General features: G+C 43.6%; 1 protein-coding gene across 7 annotated transcripts in view; it reads right to left on the bottom strand.

Moving 5' to 3' along the window:
* Positions 1–15,777, bottom strand: part of LOC112264359 (keratin, type I cytoskeletal 13) — a 48,615-nt gene extending 32,838 nt beyond the window's left edge. The window contains exons 1-8 of one of the 7 annotated variants that reach the window (XM_042310706.1): positions 15,566–15,775; positions 7,411–7,805; positions 6,852–6,934; positions 6,372–6,528; positions 6,023–6,184; positions 5,247–5,372; positions 4,701–4,921; positions 3,914–4,514 (exon numbers count right to left, since the gene is read on the bottom strand). In XM_042310706.1, the coding sequence (XP_042166640.1) occupies positions 4,331–4,514; positions 4,701–4,921; positions 5,247–5,372; positions 6,023–6,184; positions 6,372–6,528; positions 6,852–6,934; positions 7,411–7,805; positions 15,566–15,707 (1,470 nt within the window). In that variant the 5' untranslated portion in view covers positions 15,708–15,775 and the 3' untranslated portion in view covers positions 3,914–4,330. Of the gene's footprint in view, positions 1–3,913; positions 4,515–4,700; positions 4,922–5,246; positions 5,373–6,022; positions 6,185–6,371; positions 6,529–6,851; positions 6,935–7,410; positions 8,019–11,940; positions 12,580–12,876; positions 13,098–13,418; positions 13,545–13,677; positions 13,840–14,075; positions 14,233–14,554; positions 14,638–15,188 lie in introns of those variants that run through there. The other 6 variants (XM_042310709.1, XM_042310711.1, XM_042310708.1 and 3 more) reach the window with 6 other exon arrangements.
* Positions 15,778–17,801: the final 2,024 nt, after the last annotated feature.

Below are 17,801 nucleotides of genomic sequence, written 5' to 3' on the forward strand. Positions count from 1 at the left end.
CCCACCTTCCGACACTACTAGTCTGTTCCCTATCAGATGACCAGTGGGAGAAGTATACACCACTGCTGCGGGCTTTAAACGGTGAGTTTTCTTGTCATTTTGAGGATTTTGAAGTGTTGGAAACAGTTTCCTCTCCTTTCACCTTCAGTGTGGATAACGCTCCCACTGACCTGCAACTTGAGCTTATCGATCTTCAGTCTGATGCAGTGATTGAAGAACTATTCAAAGCAATGTCACTGACGAGGTTCTATGCATCTATTGATGAACAAAACTTTCCAAAGATTAGGAGTCATACTCAGAAGATGTTTGTACTGTTTTGGGTCAGCCTACGTACACTACTGTTCAAAAGTTTTGGGTCACATTTTTTGTCCATTAAAAGAACATCAAATTGAAGTACAGAAGTACAGAAGTACAGTGTCGGCATTGTTAATGTTGTAAATGACAATTGTAGCTGGAAATGGCAGATTTTTTATGGAATATCTACATAGTGGCTCATTATTAGCAACCATCACTCCTGTGTTCCAGGAGTCCAAATAGTCCAGGTAGCCATGTTGTGTTAGCTAATCCAAGTTTCTCATTTTAAAAGGCTAATTGACCATTATAAAACCCTTTTGCAATTATGTTGGCACAGCTGTTGTCCTGATTAAAGAAGCAATAAAAATGGGCTTCTTTAGACTAAATCAAATCAAATCAAAGTTTATTTGTCACGTGCGCCGAATACAACATGTGTATTAGGTGATCAATAGGTAAGTAAAGAAATAAAAACAACAGTAAAAAGACAGTGAAAAATAACAGTTGCAACGCTATATACAGTAGCGATGCTATATACAGTAGCGAGGTAATAACAATAGCGAGGCTACATATAGGCACCGGTTAGTCGGGATGATTGAGGTAGTATGTACATGTAGATATGGTTAAAGTGACTATGCATATATGATAAACAGAGAGTAGCAGTAGCGTAAAAGAGGGGTTGGCGGGTGGCGGGACACAATGCAGATAGTCCGGGTAGCCAATGTGCGGGAGCACTGGTTGGTCGGCCCAATTAAGGTAGCATGTACATGAATGTATAGTTAAAGTGACTATGCATATATGATAAACAGAGAGTAGCAGCAGCGTAAAAGAGGGGGTGGGGGGAAACACAATGCAAATAGTCCAGGTAGCCATGTGATTACCTGTTCAGAGTCTTATGGCTTGGGGGTAAAAACAGTTGAGAAGCATTTTTGACCTAGACTTGGCATTCCGGTACCGCTTGCCATGCGGTAGTAGAGAGAACAGTCTATGACTGGGGTGGCTGGGGTCTTTGGCCTTCCTCTGACACCGAATGGTGTAGAGGTCCTGGATGGCAAGCAGCTTAGCCCCAGTGATGTTCTGGGCCGTACGCACTACCCTCTGTAGTGCTTTGCGGTTGGAGGCCGAGCAGTGCGGCAATAGGCTTTGTCTTGCCCTCTTCATGACTGTCTTGGTGTGTTTGGACCATTCTAGTTTGTTGGTGATGTGGACACAAAGGAACTTGATGCTCTCAACCTGCTCCATTACAGCCCCGTCGATGAGAATGTGGGCGTGCTCGGTCCTCCTGTTCCTGTAGTCCACAATCATCTCCTTAGTCTTGGTTACGTTGAGGGATAGGTTGTTATTCTGCCACCACCCGGCCAGGTCTCTGACCTCCTCCCTATAGGCTGTCTCGTTGTTGTCGGTGATCAGGCCTACCACTGTTGTGTAGTCTGCAACTTTAATGATGGTGTTGGAGTCGTACCTGGCCATGCAGTTGTGGGTGAACAGGGAGTACAGGAGGGGACTGAGCACACACCCCTGGGGGGCTCCAGCGTTGAGGATCAGCATGACAGATGTGTTGCTACCTACCCTCACCACCTGGGGGCAGCTCGTCAGGAAGTCCAGGATCCAGTTGCAGAGGGAGGTGTTTAGTCCCGGATCCTTGGCTTAGTGATGAGCTTTGAGCATACTATGGTGTTGAACACTGAGCTGTAGTCAATGAATAGCATTCTCACATAGGTGTTCCTTTTGTCCAGGTGGGAAAGGGCAGTGGGCAGTGTGGTGTGCAATAGAGATTGCATCATCTGTTTGTGCAGTATGCAAATTGGTGTTGATGTGAGCCATTACCAGCCTTTCCAAGCACTTCATGGCTACGGGTTGCCTTCGTGTTCTTGGGCACAGGGACTATGGTGGTCTGCTTGAAATATGTTGGTATTACAGACTCAATCAGGGATATGTTGAAAATGTCAGTAAAGACACTTGCCAGTTGGTCAGCACATGAAAAAAATTATAGATTAAGATGTGCGAAAGAACACTGACACTGGACAGAGGAACTTTGCCTAGAAGGCCAGCATCCCGGAGTCGCCTCTTCGCTGTTGATGTTGAGACTGGTGTTTTGCAGGTACTATTTAATGAAGCTGCCAGTTGAGGACTTGTGAGGCATCTATTTCCCAAACTACACATTCTAACATACTTGTCCTCTTGCTCAGTTGTGCACCGGGGCCTCCCACTCTTCTTTCACTTCTGGATAGAGACTGTTCTGTGAAGGGAGTAGTACACAGCGTTGTACGAAATCTTCAGTTTCTTGGTAATTTCCCTTATGTAATAGCCTTCATTTCTCAGAACAAGAATAGACTGACGAGTTTTAGAAGAAAGTTCTTTGTTTCTGGCCATTTTGAGCCTGTAATCGAACCCACTGATGCTCCAGATACTCAACTTTAATCAGAACAACTGTTTTCATCTGTGCTAACATAATTACAAAAGGGTTTTCTAATAATCAATTAGCCTGTAAAAATGAGAAACTTGGATTAGCTAACACAACGTGCCATTGGAACACAGTAGTGATGGTTGCTGATAATGGGCCTCTGTACGCCTATGTAGATATTCCATATAAAATCTGCTATTTCCAGCTACAATTGTCATTTACAACATTAACAATGTCTACACTGTACTTCTGATCAATTTGATGTTCTTTTAGTGGACAAAAAAAACTTGCTTTTCTTTAAAAAACAAGGACATTTCTAAGTGACCCCAAACTTGTCAACAGTAGTGTATGTGACCAGTCATTTTCAGTGACAAAATACAACAAGTCAAGGCACAGATTATCTCTTGCTGACTCTCACCTCTCAGCAATTCTACGCATAGCGACGTGGACGTGATTTACAATAGATATATATATATCAACACAGTCATACACATGATGTATAATCCTGTAATATGATTCTGGCCCGCAAAGGCAAAAATATATTCTAATGCGGCCCTCCATGGAAGAATTTGTTCAGATCTGGTTTAGCCGGAGTTATTTATTATTCAGATCTGACTCCTGACCCCCTTACATAGACCTAAATGGTAGTAATGACAGAGACAACCCAGAATGTCAAGTAATAATTTGTCAACACAACTATTAAAAAAAGATTGTGGTTGAATGAGAATGGACTGTGTGGTTTCCCTTGTTTCAGAGATATTCATGCTTTATCATAGACAGACTATAAGAATGTGTGAGTACAGATGTCATAGCAGATACATTTTGTGTTCACATTTCAAATGAATTGTTTTCAATTTGACATCTTTCAACCAAAACATGGTGTACAGCTCTACAGTTGACTCCACAAACACCCCCATACAGTACATACCTCTGAACCTAATGCTTAACATTTTTGGAGTTTGATTAATTGAGATTGAATTGAATAATTTTATTGACAACTTTGAATTCAAATTTCGACTATGAGCGTTCATACATTTATTGCCAAGTATTAAACTCAGTACAAGTGATTGTCATTATTACACTATTCAAGATCATAATGACGCATGTACTTTCTCAAGACCATAGATTTGGCCTCATGTGCAAAAGATAACAACCTTGTCAGATGTTTGGGAGCACGCCAGATCAGATAAATCAAGTTGAAAGACACAGAAGACAGAATGATGGTGTCAGCAAGTCAGAGCATCTTTATTACATTGACAATGGGGTCTGTTGTTGGTGTTCCATCCAGATGTAGTAGAATGTGTTGTTCTGGAGGTGTTAACCATAGAAATAGAATTACCAGAAAATAAATCCCCATTCAAGTCAATGATCCATGATGGGTGTCTGAGGGGCTTTTGCCATTTTAGAAAAATAAGAGGATGGTATGCACATCTTAAACTAGAGTTACCGGAGCTGGCCTCAACAAATAACAATGTTATTTATCTGACAAATCCTTATTATGAATTAAAACGTTGTATTTTATGTTGCATGAATAAAGCACTGGGGAACAGCAATATTCATATACCCATTCCAGTAATTATATTTCTATGGGGTTAACCCGTTGCTTGCTGCAGTGCTCGCTGTGTGTGTGGGACCTTAAGAGGCGTGTTTGGTTTCACTTGAGGAGACAACCTTGCCGTCCACCATTTCCTCTGTGACGATCACCACCTTGCGTTTGGTGGAGGTGGTGGAGCTGGAGCCGGAGCTGAGACCAGCGCTAGATGAGCTGATGTGGGAGCTGGAGGAGCTGTGGCCAGATTTTGAGGAGCTGAGGCCGAGTCTGTGAGGAAGGGATACCAATGGTTAGCATAGTTAGAATCGATGATCATAATAAGTACGTATTAAAGGTCACGTAGCAGTAGAATCATGTCAAAAGCAACCATGGCTCATACTAAGGTCAACTTAAAATGAACATTGTTTTTATAGTCAAATGTTGAGGGAGACATCCAATCGCATCCTGCCGTACCCGCTAGCCTCTCCGTCCAGCAGCCTCCTGTACTCAGCGATCTCCATCTCCAGGCGTGTCTTGATGTCCAGCAGCATCTTGTACTCCTGGCCCTGGCGTTCCATGTCGCTGCGGAGAGACACTAGCTGCTCCTCCAGACTGGTCACTTGGTTCTGGAGGTGTCCCAACTGCATGGAGTAACGGCCCTCCGTCTCCGCCAGCGTGTTCTCCAGGGAGCCTTTCTATTGGCCGGGAGGGATAGAGATGATGGGTCAAAAACAGTGGGAGTTGGTTTTGAATTTGGAATGTTTACAGTCATACTGAAAAGTTAGCTCTAGTAATTGAATGTGTAGGCAGGTAGAGGTTAGCTATAGTAATGGAGTGGTGCCTGGCTATAGCAACTTGAGGGACTGTGTTAGAGACCAGGTGAAAGTGAGAAAGTTGAGGGTTGGAAAAGAGAATGATGAAAGAGTCAACTGTTGATTTTTGAAGAAAGTTGTAGAAAGTTGTGTTAGTAATGTCCCCTAAACTGTTGTCTGTGGTTAGATGTTTGTAATTACGTCTCACCATGCTTTGCTGTGCCTGCAGTTCGATTTCCAGGGCCTGCAGTGTGCGACGGATCTCTGAGATCTCTGACTTGGAGGTCTGGAGAACCTCTGTACTGGACGCCACCTCCTTGTTCAACGTCTCTGTCTGTAAAAAATAATAAGTTGTTAATGGTTGAAAAGCACTCTATTGTCATACTTGAGTAAAAGTAAACACACCTTAACAGAAAATGACTCAAGTAAAAGTGAAAGTCACCCAGTAAAATATTACTTGAGTAAAAGTCTACAACTCTTTGGTTTTAAATGTTCTTAAGTAAATATCATTTCTAAAATATACTTAAGCATCAAGAGTAAAAGTATAAATTATTTGTTTTTTTTAACCAGGTGCATACATTTAAAAACGAAGCATGTGTGTTTAGGGAGTCCGCCAGATCTGAGGCAGTAGGGTATTACCAGGGATGTTCTCTTGATAAGTGAATGAATTGGACCAATTTCCTGTCCTGCTAACCATTCAAAATGTAACAAGTACTTTTGGGTGTCAGATAAAGTGTATGGAGTACATTATTTTCTGTAGGAATGTGGTAAAAGTTGTCAAAAATGTAAACAGTAAGCACAGATACCCCAAAAAACGACTTAAAAAGTACTTTAAAGTATTTTTACTTAAGAACATTACACCACTATAAGTCGTTGATCATCACAGGAACAAACCAACTCATGATAGAATGTGACAACGTTACAAACTAGAAGTAAAGGAACATCTACACCATGAACATAGTTTAGAGGTTCTAGAGGTTCTACCTTGGTCTGGAACCAGGACTCCAGGTCGCGCTGGTTCTTGGCACTAACGGACTCGTACTGCTCACGGATCTCAGCCATGACTCTGGACAGGTCCTGCTGTGGTGCTGCGTCCACCTCCACGTTGATCTGTCCAGTCATCTCTGACCTCATGGCCAGCAGCTCCTGTGGAGAAACACATAGGGGTGAGCTGCCCTCTGTCTTCATTATACATTTGAACACCATTGCTTGATACAGATGTGCTTGAAAGCCAGCAATGGTGTTCTAGTGGAGACCCATAGCAGGTTGACATGGTCAATAGATGTAATACATTAAGGGACTGTATGGATATGTTCCATCAGCCCACACCCACCTCCTCATGGTTCTTCTTGAGATAGATGAGCTCCTCCTTCAGCCCCTCGATCTGCATCTCCAGGTCAGATCTGGCCATGGTCATCTCGTCCAGCATCCTCTTCAGCCCGGCAATGTCTGCCTCCACTGACTGACGCAAGGCCAGCTCGTTCTCATACCTGAGAGACAGAGAGAGCTTAGGTCAAAGAACTGCCTGAATGTGTTCCTCTATGAGAATAGGAAGGGGGTTATAGAATCTAGAATTCCATTTAGTTTTGGGAAAATAACAGAAAGTAACACCAGGCTTCTGATATGTCTGTTGGGAGTGTGTGGTTATTGTGGAGGTGAAGGGTAATGTCATTTGATTTCCTTTTTTATAGATTCTACGCAAAATTAAATAAAATATATTATGAGGGTTTTTACAGATTTGGGCTTATTCTATTTGGTTAATGGAACGTACCAGCAGTGTACTGTATACGTGGATGGTGTTGTATATACTGACTTGGTTCTGAAGTCGTCTGCAGCGAGCTTTGAGTTGTCAATGTTGAGATAGATGCCTCCGTTTACACGAGTGGCAGCCTGGATCTGAGAGGTGGAGGATGGCAAAACATTTCAGGATGGGGCATGCATGGAATTTTACACTAATGCAGTGCGCACAAACTGTGATACCACACTGTAATCATTGAGATCTGAGTTTCAGCTGCACTGTACATTATAGCCCATAGAAGCATTACAGGGAACCTGCTGTCTTTGTGAACATTGTAAAGCATGACACAAAGAAACAAATTGTACCTTTCGCAATCGCCTTGAGGCTCTTAACAGACAGGAAGGATTGGCTTCAATGGTCTGCTATAGTTTCGATGCTTCAGCTGCAAATATGCATACTGTCTTTGCATCTATCTTTGGTGCAATATCTTGGTTGAATCAATTACAACAAATGCATATATAATAGCATTTTCCAATAGCCATGTATAACTCTCTGTAACTGACATGTGTACACCATGTACATGCTGTGATGTCATTATTGAGTGCTCTTGCTATCAAGGAGACATGTCACGTACCTTGTCCTGCAGGTCGGCAATAGTAGCGTGGAAGCGAGAGTAGTCGCGAGCGCTGGGGGACGTCTTGCTCTCCATGAACTGACGGATCTTCAGCTCCAGCTCGGCGTTGGCCGCCTCCAGAGAGCGCACCTTCTCCAAGTAGTTGGACAGGCGGTCGTTCAGGTTCTGCATTGTGGCCTTCTCGTTGGCCGACACATGGAGGTCGGCTCCACCGCCACCACCCCCTCCCATGCCGAAACCATAACCGCCACCTCCGCCGCCACCCCCTCCCATTCCGAAACCATAACCGCCACCACCACCTCCTCCGCCGGAACCAAACGAGGAGCTAGAGATGCGCACCCCAGAGCCTCCTGCACCTCCATACACACTGCCGGCCCTCATGGCAGTGACGCGGCCTCCTCCACCACCACCACCACCACCCATCGAGGAGAAGCGTGAGGAGCCCATACCCATTCCACCTCCACCTCCAGACCTCATGGACATGGTGCCACCTCCACCACCGCTGCTGCTGTAGGACATGCTAGATCTGGAGAAGGACATGGCTGCTGAGAAGGAGTCTGCCTGCCTGGGATGAAGAGGAGAGAGAATGTGGTGCACGGCCCAGCCACTGTTCCCTTTATATGCTGCACATGGTGGAAGGAGGGAGGGAGGGTGGGAGGAGGACATGTGTAGGAGAGGCAGAAGGGTGGAATACAGGGAAGTATTACCACATGTAGGGCAGGGCTCCTCCCCCCACTTTGACAAGTTATGATGCAGAAGACGGAAGAGGAAAGATAGATATGTGCTGTATGTGTGGATATGCACATTTTGAAAATATACTCTTGTTGAGCAACTCCACTCTCCCCCATCTCACTCTATAGGTGGTGTCAGCCGACAGGGTGCTTGCAGGCACTCACACAAACATATAGAAGTGCACACTCCCATAAAGAGATGGAATTCCTCTCCTTTAAAAGCATCTGGTTTAAAGCATAGACAGGCCTGCTTCTATTAGCTCCAGGTAAGTAATTTAATTAGTGAACACACACACAGTATAACTTTAATATGCTGTGACGGGTGAGCTTTGCCATGTTTCCTGGGCATATTTTTTTGAAACAATGAATGGCTATTTACCTGTACCTGTTAAGTTACCAAGACAACAAGTTGCCAAGAAATTTCCCGGTACAATATGATATTTCGCTTGACACCCAGACAACATTGTCCCCGAATAGACCTGTCTTTGTCTCACACACTGATATCTCGCAAGATAATCTGTCCATTTCCTTAAACGCAACAGTCGATTGTTCCTTGATCATTTTTGTGATTTTATGCACAGACTCAGGTTCCATTTTCCTAAGTTTCACTCAACTTTATGCGTGTTCCATCTGCTGTAGGAGTCTGCAGGACCGACAAAAGTCATTTTCCTTCATTTTACCACTTTATAGCCCCCATGGGATGAGTCATTACTCAGGGAATTGTACCCCAGAAAAACTCACCCCAGATGGGATTAAAGTACTGTTCTTTCCCTTAACACCTTGGCAGGGAACTTGACATCTGTGTATTTCCATATAACCACAGCATATATTGCAGTTTTTTTTTTTTGTCACGCTCCAGTGGTTACCATTGTCCTCTAACATTTTACCTGGGCGTTGCTCCATTATCTATTTTGATCCTGAATACACAACACAGGGTGAAACGCTTTGTATTTTCAAGGGTTGGGAAGGCAGCATCATGTTATGGGTATGCTTGTCACCGGCAGGAACTGGGGAATTTGTCAGGATCAAAATAAATATGAAAGGAGCGAGGTTAAACTTTTTATTTTTTAGCGGGAGAATTACACATATATTAATGCCAAAGACAGGCCAGAATGACTTTCCAAGAGGAGTTGAGTATTCCTGAGTGCTCCAGCCTCAGCCCAAAAAAAATAGATAAATGTTGCCCTAAGACTTGTCTAAAGTTTTTTTTAAACTAAAATAAACCTCCTCACCTTAGCCTCACCCTTCAATTATTCATAACATATTTCCTGGTTGTTTGTGCCTGAATTACAACCCGGTCACAGAGATCCGAGCCAAGCACGACAGCACGTAGAGCCACTGACAGTCACTAGATTCACCCAGAACTCAACCCCTGTCCATTGGCATTATGTAACTGGTTCTTCTAGACACACAATGTCCCCAATGTAGGAACAAACAGACCCCCTTCGTATGAACAAATATGTCTAAAAGAAGACATCCTAAAGCAGTCATTTCTAGACCACAATCTAGTTGAAATGGATTCAAATCCAAAGTGCTGTCGCATGTGTCTTAATACATTTGTGAAATTATTGGCTTTTCTGAGAAATACTAAATCAGAAGGGTGCAGTCAGTCAGTGAGTTTGCATTGGCGTGTTCATACAAACAAGGTGCCAGGCCAATGCAATCAAATTAGATACACGTTCATCTGAATGTATGAATCACAAAATCATCTATCATACACTACATGGCCAAAAGTACGTGGACACCCCTTCAAATTAGTGGATTTGGCAATTTCACTAACACCCGTTAGTGAAACGTGTATAAAATCAAGCACACAGCTATGCAATCTCCATAAACAAACATTGGCAGTAGATTGGCCTTACTGAAGACCTCAGTGACTTTCAATGTGGCACCACCATAGGATGCCACCTTTCCAACAAGTCAGTTTGTCAAATTTCTGCTGGTGCTGCCCCGGACAACTGTAAAGCTGTTATTATGAAGTGGAAACGTCTAGGAGCAACAACGGCTCAGCCGCGAAGTGGTAGGCCACACAAGCTCACAGAACGGGACCACAGAGTGCTGAAGTGTGTAAAAATTGTCTGTTGCAACACTCACTACCGAGTTCCAAACTGCCTCTGGAAGCAAGGTCAGCACATACACAGTTAGCCGGGAGCTTTATGAAATATGTTTCCATGGCTGAGCAGCCGCACAAAAGCCTAAGACCCCCATGAGCATTGCCAAGCTTCTGATAGAGTGGTGTAAAGCTCGCCGCCATTGGACTCTGGAGCAGTGGAAAAGTGTTCTCTGGAGTGATGAATCACGCTTCACCAATAGTGGGACGAATCTGGATTTGGCAGATGCCAGGAAAATGCTACTGGCCCGAATGCATAGTGCCAACTGTAAAGTTTGGTGGGGGACGAATAACGGTCTGGGGCAGGTTTTCATGGTTTGGGATAGGCTCGTTAGTTCCAGTGAGGAGAAATCTTAACGCTACAGCTTACAATGACATTCTATGGACAACTTTGGGATGAAATGGAACACAAACTGCGAGCCAGGCCTAATCACCAAATATCAGTCCCCGATCTCACTAATGCTCTTGCGGCTGAATAGAACCAAATACCCGCAGCAATGTTCCTACATCTAGTGGAAAGCCTTCCTAGAAGAGTGTTGATGTTATAGTAACAAAGGGCGGACCAACTCCATATTAATGCCCATGATTTTGGAATGAGGTTTTTGACGAGCAGGTGTCCAAATACTTTTGACCATGTAGTGTATATGTGGTCTGCATCTTGATTTATGGCTGTCCACCACTGTGAGTAGAAGACTCTACTTTCCAAGCCTTTGTATGAATTTTCCAAATATCCTAAGTCTCCCACAGTCATATCTGTTAATGCGAACTGACCATCCTCTAACTCCAATGCCTACTGATGTTGTGTAACAGTGGAGGCTCCTCAGAAGAGGAATAGGAGGACCCACCCTACTCAGTGATTATCTGAAAAATAAAAATTCAAAAGGTTATGCTTTTTTTTAAGAGTAAAAAAAAAAGCATACTACATATACTCACGTCACCAAATAGACCTAAAACACACTTTCGCAATGAAGGTCTACAGTAGTCTCAACAGGACCCTCTAGGGTAGCACCCTGGTGTAACTATTTTCCATCCTCCTCTGGCTACATCGATTTCAATACAAAACCTAGGAAACACTTGCTCCTGACCTACTTCCATAGACCTACATGGTAGTTATGATGGAGAGCACCTAGAACCTCGATGTGGATGAGATCAAGTAATAATTTGTCAACAGAACCCACAATAAAGATTTTTGTGGTTGAATGAGAATGGACTGTGTGGTTTCACTTGTTTCAGAGATATTAATGCTTTATCATAGACTGACTATATGAATATGTGAGTACAGATGTCATAGCAGATACATTTTGGCATCTAATTTAAAATGTATAGTTTTCAAATCTAAATCTTTCCACCAAAACATGGTGTACAGCTCTACAGTTGACTCCAAACACCCTCCATACAGTATAAAACTCAATCTAAAAACTCGTAACTTTTCTTAGAGATAGAATTATATAATTTTTATGACAACTTTCAACATTTCTACTATGAATATTTAAACATTTTTGCTTAGTATTAAACTCAGTACAAGTGATTGTCACTATTACACTATTCAAGATCATACTGACACATATGCTTTCTCAAGACCATAGAATTGGCCTCATGTGCAAAAGATAACAACCTATGTGATAGTCAGATGTTTGGGAGCACGCCAGATCAGATAAATCAAGTTGAAAGACACAGAAGACAGAATGATGGTGTCAGCAAGTCAGAGCATCTTTATTACATTGACAATGGGTTCTGTTGTTGGTGTTCCATCCAGATGTAGTAGAATGTGTTGTTCTGGAGGTGTTAACCATAGAAATAGAATTACCAGAAAATAAATCCCCATTCAAGTCAATGATCCATGATGGGTGTCTGAGGGGCTTTAGCCATTCTAGAAAGAACAGGAGGATGGTATGCACATCTTAAACTAGAGTTAACCAGAGCTGGCCTCAACAAATAACACAGATAACGAAGACAGCTGACAAAGACTTCGTATAAGTTGAAACGATGTATTTTAGGTTGCATGAATAAAGCACTGGGGAGCTGTAATATGCCATGTGCTGGCCTCTCATTTCCTATACCCATTCTAGTCATTTTATTTCTATGGTTAACCCATTGCTTGCTGCAGTGCTCGCTGCGTGTGTGGGACCTTATGTGGTGTGTTTGGTTTCACTTGTGGAGACAACCTTGCCGTCCACTATTTCCTCCGTGACGATCACCACCTTACGTGTGGTGGAGGTGGTGGAGCTGGGGACGGAACTGGAGGAGCTGACAGTGGAGCTGCTGACACTGGAACTAAGGCCGGAGCTCGAGGATTTTTGGACAGATTTCGAGGAGCTAGCGCCGAGGCTGTGAGGAAGAGAAACCCATAGTTAGCATCTATGATCGTAAAAAGTAACCATTAATTGGTTACATAGCAGTAGATTCATGTCAAAAGCAACCATGGCTCATAGTAAGATCAACTTAAAATCACCTTCAAATGAATTTTGTATTTAAAATCAAACGTTGAAGGAGACATCAATTCATTTACATGTGTTTCAAGGTCCCCTGTCACCCCTCTTCCCATCCCACTAAGATGTAGCACTCTCCTCCCCCATCCCTATCTGTCTCATTGGCCCCCCTCTGTCCAATCGCTTCCTGCCTTACCCGCTAGCCTCTCCATCCAGCAGCCTCCTGTACTCAGCGATCTCCATCTCCAGGCGTGTCTTGATGTCCAGCAGCATCTTGTACTCCTGGCCCTGGCGTTCCATGTCGCTGCGGAGAGACACTAGCTGCTCCTCCAGACTGGTCACTTGGTTCTGGAGGCGTCCCAGCTGCATGGAGTAACGGCCCTCCGTCTCCGCCAGCGTGTTCTCCAGGGAGCCTTTCTATTGGCCGGGAGGGACAGAGATGATGGGTCAAAAACAGCGGGAGTTGGTTTTGAATTTGGAATGTTTACAGTCATACTGAAAAGTTAGCTCTAGTAATTGAATGTGTAGGCAGGTAGAGGTTAGCTATAGTAATGGAGTGGTGCCTGGCTATAGCAACTTGAGGGACAGTGTTAGAGACCAGTTGAAAGTGAGATTCTTGAGGGATGATAGAGAATGATGAGAGTCAATTGTTGATTATTGAAGAAAGCTGCAGAAAGTTGTATTGGTAATGTCCCCTAAACTGTTGTCTGTGGTTAGATGTTTGTAATTACGGCTCACCATGCTTTGCTGTGACTGCAGTTCGATTTCCAGGGCCTGCAGTGTGCGACGGATCTCTGAGATCTCTGACTTGGAGGTCTGGAGAACCTCTGTACTGGACGCCACCTCCTTGTTCAACGTCTCTGTCTGTAAAACAATGGTCAACCATCACAGGAACAAATCAACATTTCAGCTCATGATATAATGTGACAACGTTACCAACTAGAAGTAAAGGAACATCTACACCATGAACATAGTTTAGAGGTTCTAGAGGTTCTACCTTGGTCTGGAACCAGGCCTCCAGATCGCGCTGGTTCTTGGCACTAACGGACTCGTACTGCTCACGGATCTCAGCCATGACTCTGGACAGGTCCTCCTGTGGTGCTGCGTCCACCTCCACATTGATCTGTCCAGTCATTTGTGTCCTCATGGCCAGTAGCTCCTGTGGAGAAACACATAGGGGTTAGTTTAAAGAATTAAGAAGTGACTAACCTCTGCTGATGGTAACAACTTGACCTGCCCTCTGTCTTCATTATACATTTGAACACCATTGCTTGATACAGACGTGCTTGAAAGCCAGCAGTGGTGTTCTAGTGGAGACCCATAGCAGGTTGACATGGTCAATAGATGTAATACATTAAGGGACTGTATGGATATGTTCCATCAGCCCACACCCACCTCCTCATGGTTCTTCTTGAGATAGATGAGCTCCTCCTTCAGCCCCTCGATCTGCATCTCCAGGTCAGATCTGGCCATGGTCATCTCGTCCAGCATCCTCTTCAGCCCGGCAATGTCTGCCTCCACTGACTGACGCATGGCCAGCTCGTTCTCATACCTGAGAGATAGAGAGAGCTTAGGTCAAAGAACTGCCTGAATGTGTTCCTCTGTGGGAATAGCAGGGGGTTATAGATTCTAGTATTCCATTAAGTTTTGGGAAAATAACAGAAAGTAACACCAGGCTTCTGATATGTCTGTTGGGAGGGTGTGGTTATTGTGGAGGTGAAGGGTAATATCATTTGGTTTCCTTTTTTATAGATTCAACACAAAATTAAATAATAAGCAGTATGAGGGTTTTTACATATTTGGGGTTATTCCATTCGGTTAATGGAATGCACCAGCAGTGGACTGTTTATGTGGATGATGTTGGATATACTTACTTGGTTCTGAAGTCGTCTGCAGCGAGCTTTGCATTGTCAATGCTGAGATAGATGCCTCCGTTTACACGAGTAGCAGCCTGGATCTGAGAGGTGGAGGATGGAAAAACATTTCAGGATGGGGAATGCATGGAATTTCACACTAATGCAGTGCGCACAAACTGTGATACCACACTGTAATCATTGAATTCTGAGATTCAGCCGCACTGTAAATAATAGCTCATGGAAGCATTACAGTGAAACTGTCGTCTTTATGATAATTGTAAAGCATGGCTCCAAGAAACAAATTGCACCTTTCGCAATCGCCAAGGGGCTGTTGAGAGAGGAAGGAATAGCTTCAATGATTGGCTTAATTTTCAATACTTCAGCTGCAAGTATGGACACTGTCTTTGCATCTATCTTTGGTGCCACATCTTGGTTGAATCAATTATAACAAATGTACATAATTTAGCATTTTCCAATTGTCATATATCACTCTCAGTAACTTGTTGGAAAAACAAGCTGATGGCATGTGTACACCATGTACCTGTACTCTCTAATGAAGCATAACATTGTCGCAATGCAGACATTACCATGTTTTGACATGCTGTGATGTCATCATTGAGTGCTCTTGCTATCAAGGAGACATGCCACGTACCTTGTCCTGCAGGTCGGCGATGGTGGCGTAGAAGCCAGAGTAGTCACGAGAGCTGGGGGACGTCTTGCTCTCCATGAACTGACGGATCTTCAGCTCCAGCTCGGCGTTGGCCGCCTCTAGCTTGCGCACCTTCTCCAAGTAGGTGGACAGGCGGTCGTTCAGGTTCTGCATTGTGGCCTTCTCGTTGGCTGACACATTCATGTCAGCTCCACCGCCGCCACCACCCCCTCCCATGCCGAAGCCTCCGCCGCCACCCCCTCCCATTCCGAAACCATAACCGCCACCACCACCTCCGCCGCCGGAACCAAACGAGGAGCTAGAGATGCGCACCCCAGAGCCTCCTGCACCTCCGTACACACTGCCGGCCCTCATGGCACCTCCTCCACCACCACCACCACCCATCGAGGAGAAGCGTGAGGAGCCCATACCACCTCCACCTCCACCTCCAGACCTCATGGACATGGTGCCACCTCCACCACCGCTGCTGCTGTAGGACATGCTAGATCTGGAGAAGGACATGGCTGCTGAGAAGGAGTCTGCCTGCCTGGGATGAAGAGGAGAGAGAATGTGGTGCCTGGCCCAGCCACTGTTCCCTTTTTATGCTGCACATGGCAGAAGGTGGGAGGGAGGGTGGGTGGAGGACATGGGTGGGGGAGGCAGAAGGGAGGAATACAGGTAGTTATTAACTCATGTGGGAAAGGGCAGGGCTCCTCCCCCCACTTAGACATGTTTGGATGCAGAAGATTGAAGAGGAAAGATAGATATGTACTGTATGTGTGGATATGCAAATTTCTTAAATATTCTATTGTTGCGTAACTCCACTCTCCCCCATCTCACTCTATATGTGGCTTCTGCCTGCAGGGTGCTTGCAGGCACTCACACAAACACAAACATAAATGTGCACACACCCATAAACAGTTGGAATTCCTCTCCCGTTAAAGCGTCTGGTTTAAAGCATGGACACGCCTGCTTCTATTACCCCCAGGTAGGTCAATCAATCAATCAGTCAACACACACACAGTATAACTTTGACATGCTGTAACAGGTGAGCTTTGCCATGTTTCCTGAGCATATAGATTGGCACACTGAATGCCTATTTACCTGTACATGTTATCCTACCAAGACACAAGTTGCAGAGGTGCATGCAATTCATTGAAACTTTACGGTACAATATGATCTTTCACGTGACACCCAGACAACGTTTTCCCCGAACAGACCTGTCTTTTACTCACACACTGATATCTCGCAAGAAAATCTCCTTTCCTAATTCCTTAAAACGCAACAGTCCATTGTTGCCTGATAGTTTTTGTGGTTTCATGCACAGACTCGGATACCATTATACTAAGTTTCACTCAACTGTATGTGTTCCATCTACTGCAGGACCGACAAAAGTCCTTTTTCCTTCCTTTTACCACTTTATAGTCCCCATGGGATGAGACATTACTCCGGGCATCGTACCCCAGGAAATCTCACCTCAGATGCGAGGGCCCAGATTCACAAAACACTTATTACGCAAAAACTTAAGAAGCTTTTTTAAGAAAAAAAAAAGTTCATTAGATAGTTCGGAAGTGCAATTCCTCAACAATATCTTAAGATTGAATGATTTTCTTATGAATCTCTCAAATATCTTCTTACAAATCCTTTGAAGACAATTTTAGCTAGCTGGCAATGGCAAACATGTTTCTAACTGAGAACTTTTCTAAAACATGTTCTTGGGTTTAAATAAACAAGACTGAAACTTTCAGATGAAGTTTGAGGGAATGAAGATGTTCAATTGCTTTCATGAGCTTTTTCTCTCACTGCCCTGAGTTTAAGACAAGGGTTCAGATATCTTGGAACAAAGAACATTTCCAATAACTGTATTTTCAAGAATATTAATTTCTTCTTAACTTTTTGCTTAAGGAGAAACACAATACATAGCCAAGAAAATGTCCAAGAACCTTTGAGGAATAACAACTTTGCTTAACATTCTTCTTAAGTCTATAGTTAAAGGAAATTATGGCAGTTTTTTGTACACCTTGGCAGGGTACTTGACATCGGCAACATGCACGAACATGCTATTGCTTGTTTACATATTTCCATGGAACCAGAACATTTCCTGCAGATTTTTCTTGTCACACTCCAGAGGTTATAATTTCACACTTTGTACATTGAAAAGTTGATTTACATTTGTTCAAGCCAATGCAAGTTATGTTAATGATTTGCAGTAGAATGCAATACTGTGACATTGGTGAAGATGTTTGAAAGCACTATAGCTAGCTAGCTCTCAGTCAACATGGACTTTGATTTTGACATAAAAATGTAACCATTGTAGTTACAGTGCCTAGTAAAAGTCGACACACCCCTCGCACAGTCTTCACATTTTGCTGCTTTAAAATGTAATCTAAATACGTATTAACTCATATTTTTCTCTATGGATATACACAACCTAATCATAATTTTAAAAGTGAAGGAAAAATTGCAATTGTCCCGCTGAAAAATAAAACTATCCTAGGGTTAGGTTTTCAGAAGACTGAGGCAGGTTTTACCTGGGTTTTACTCCTTTATCTATTTTCATCCTGACAACACAACACAGGTTGAAACCCTCTGTATTTTCAAACATTGTGTTGGAAA

This window comes from Oncorhynchus tshawytscha, linkage group LG32 (genome assembly GCF_018296145.1).
Source record: "Oncorhynchus tshawytscha isolate Ot180627B linkage group LG32, Otsh_v2.0, whole genome shotgun sequence".
Classification (NCBI taxonomy): Eukaryota; Metazoa; Chordata; class Actinopteri; order Salmoniformes; family Salmonidae; genus Oncorhynchus; species Oncorhynchus tshawytscha.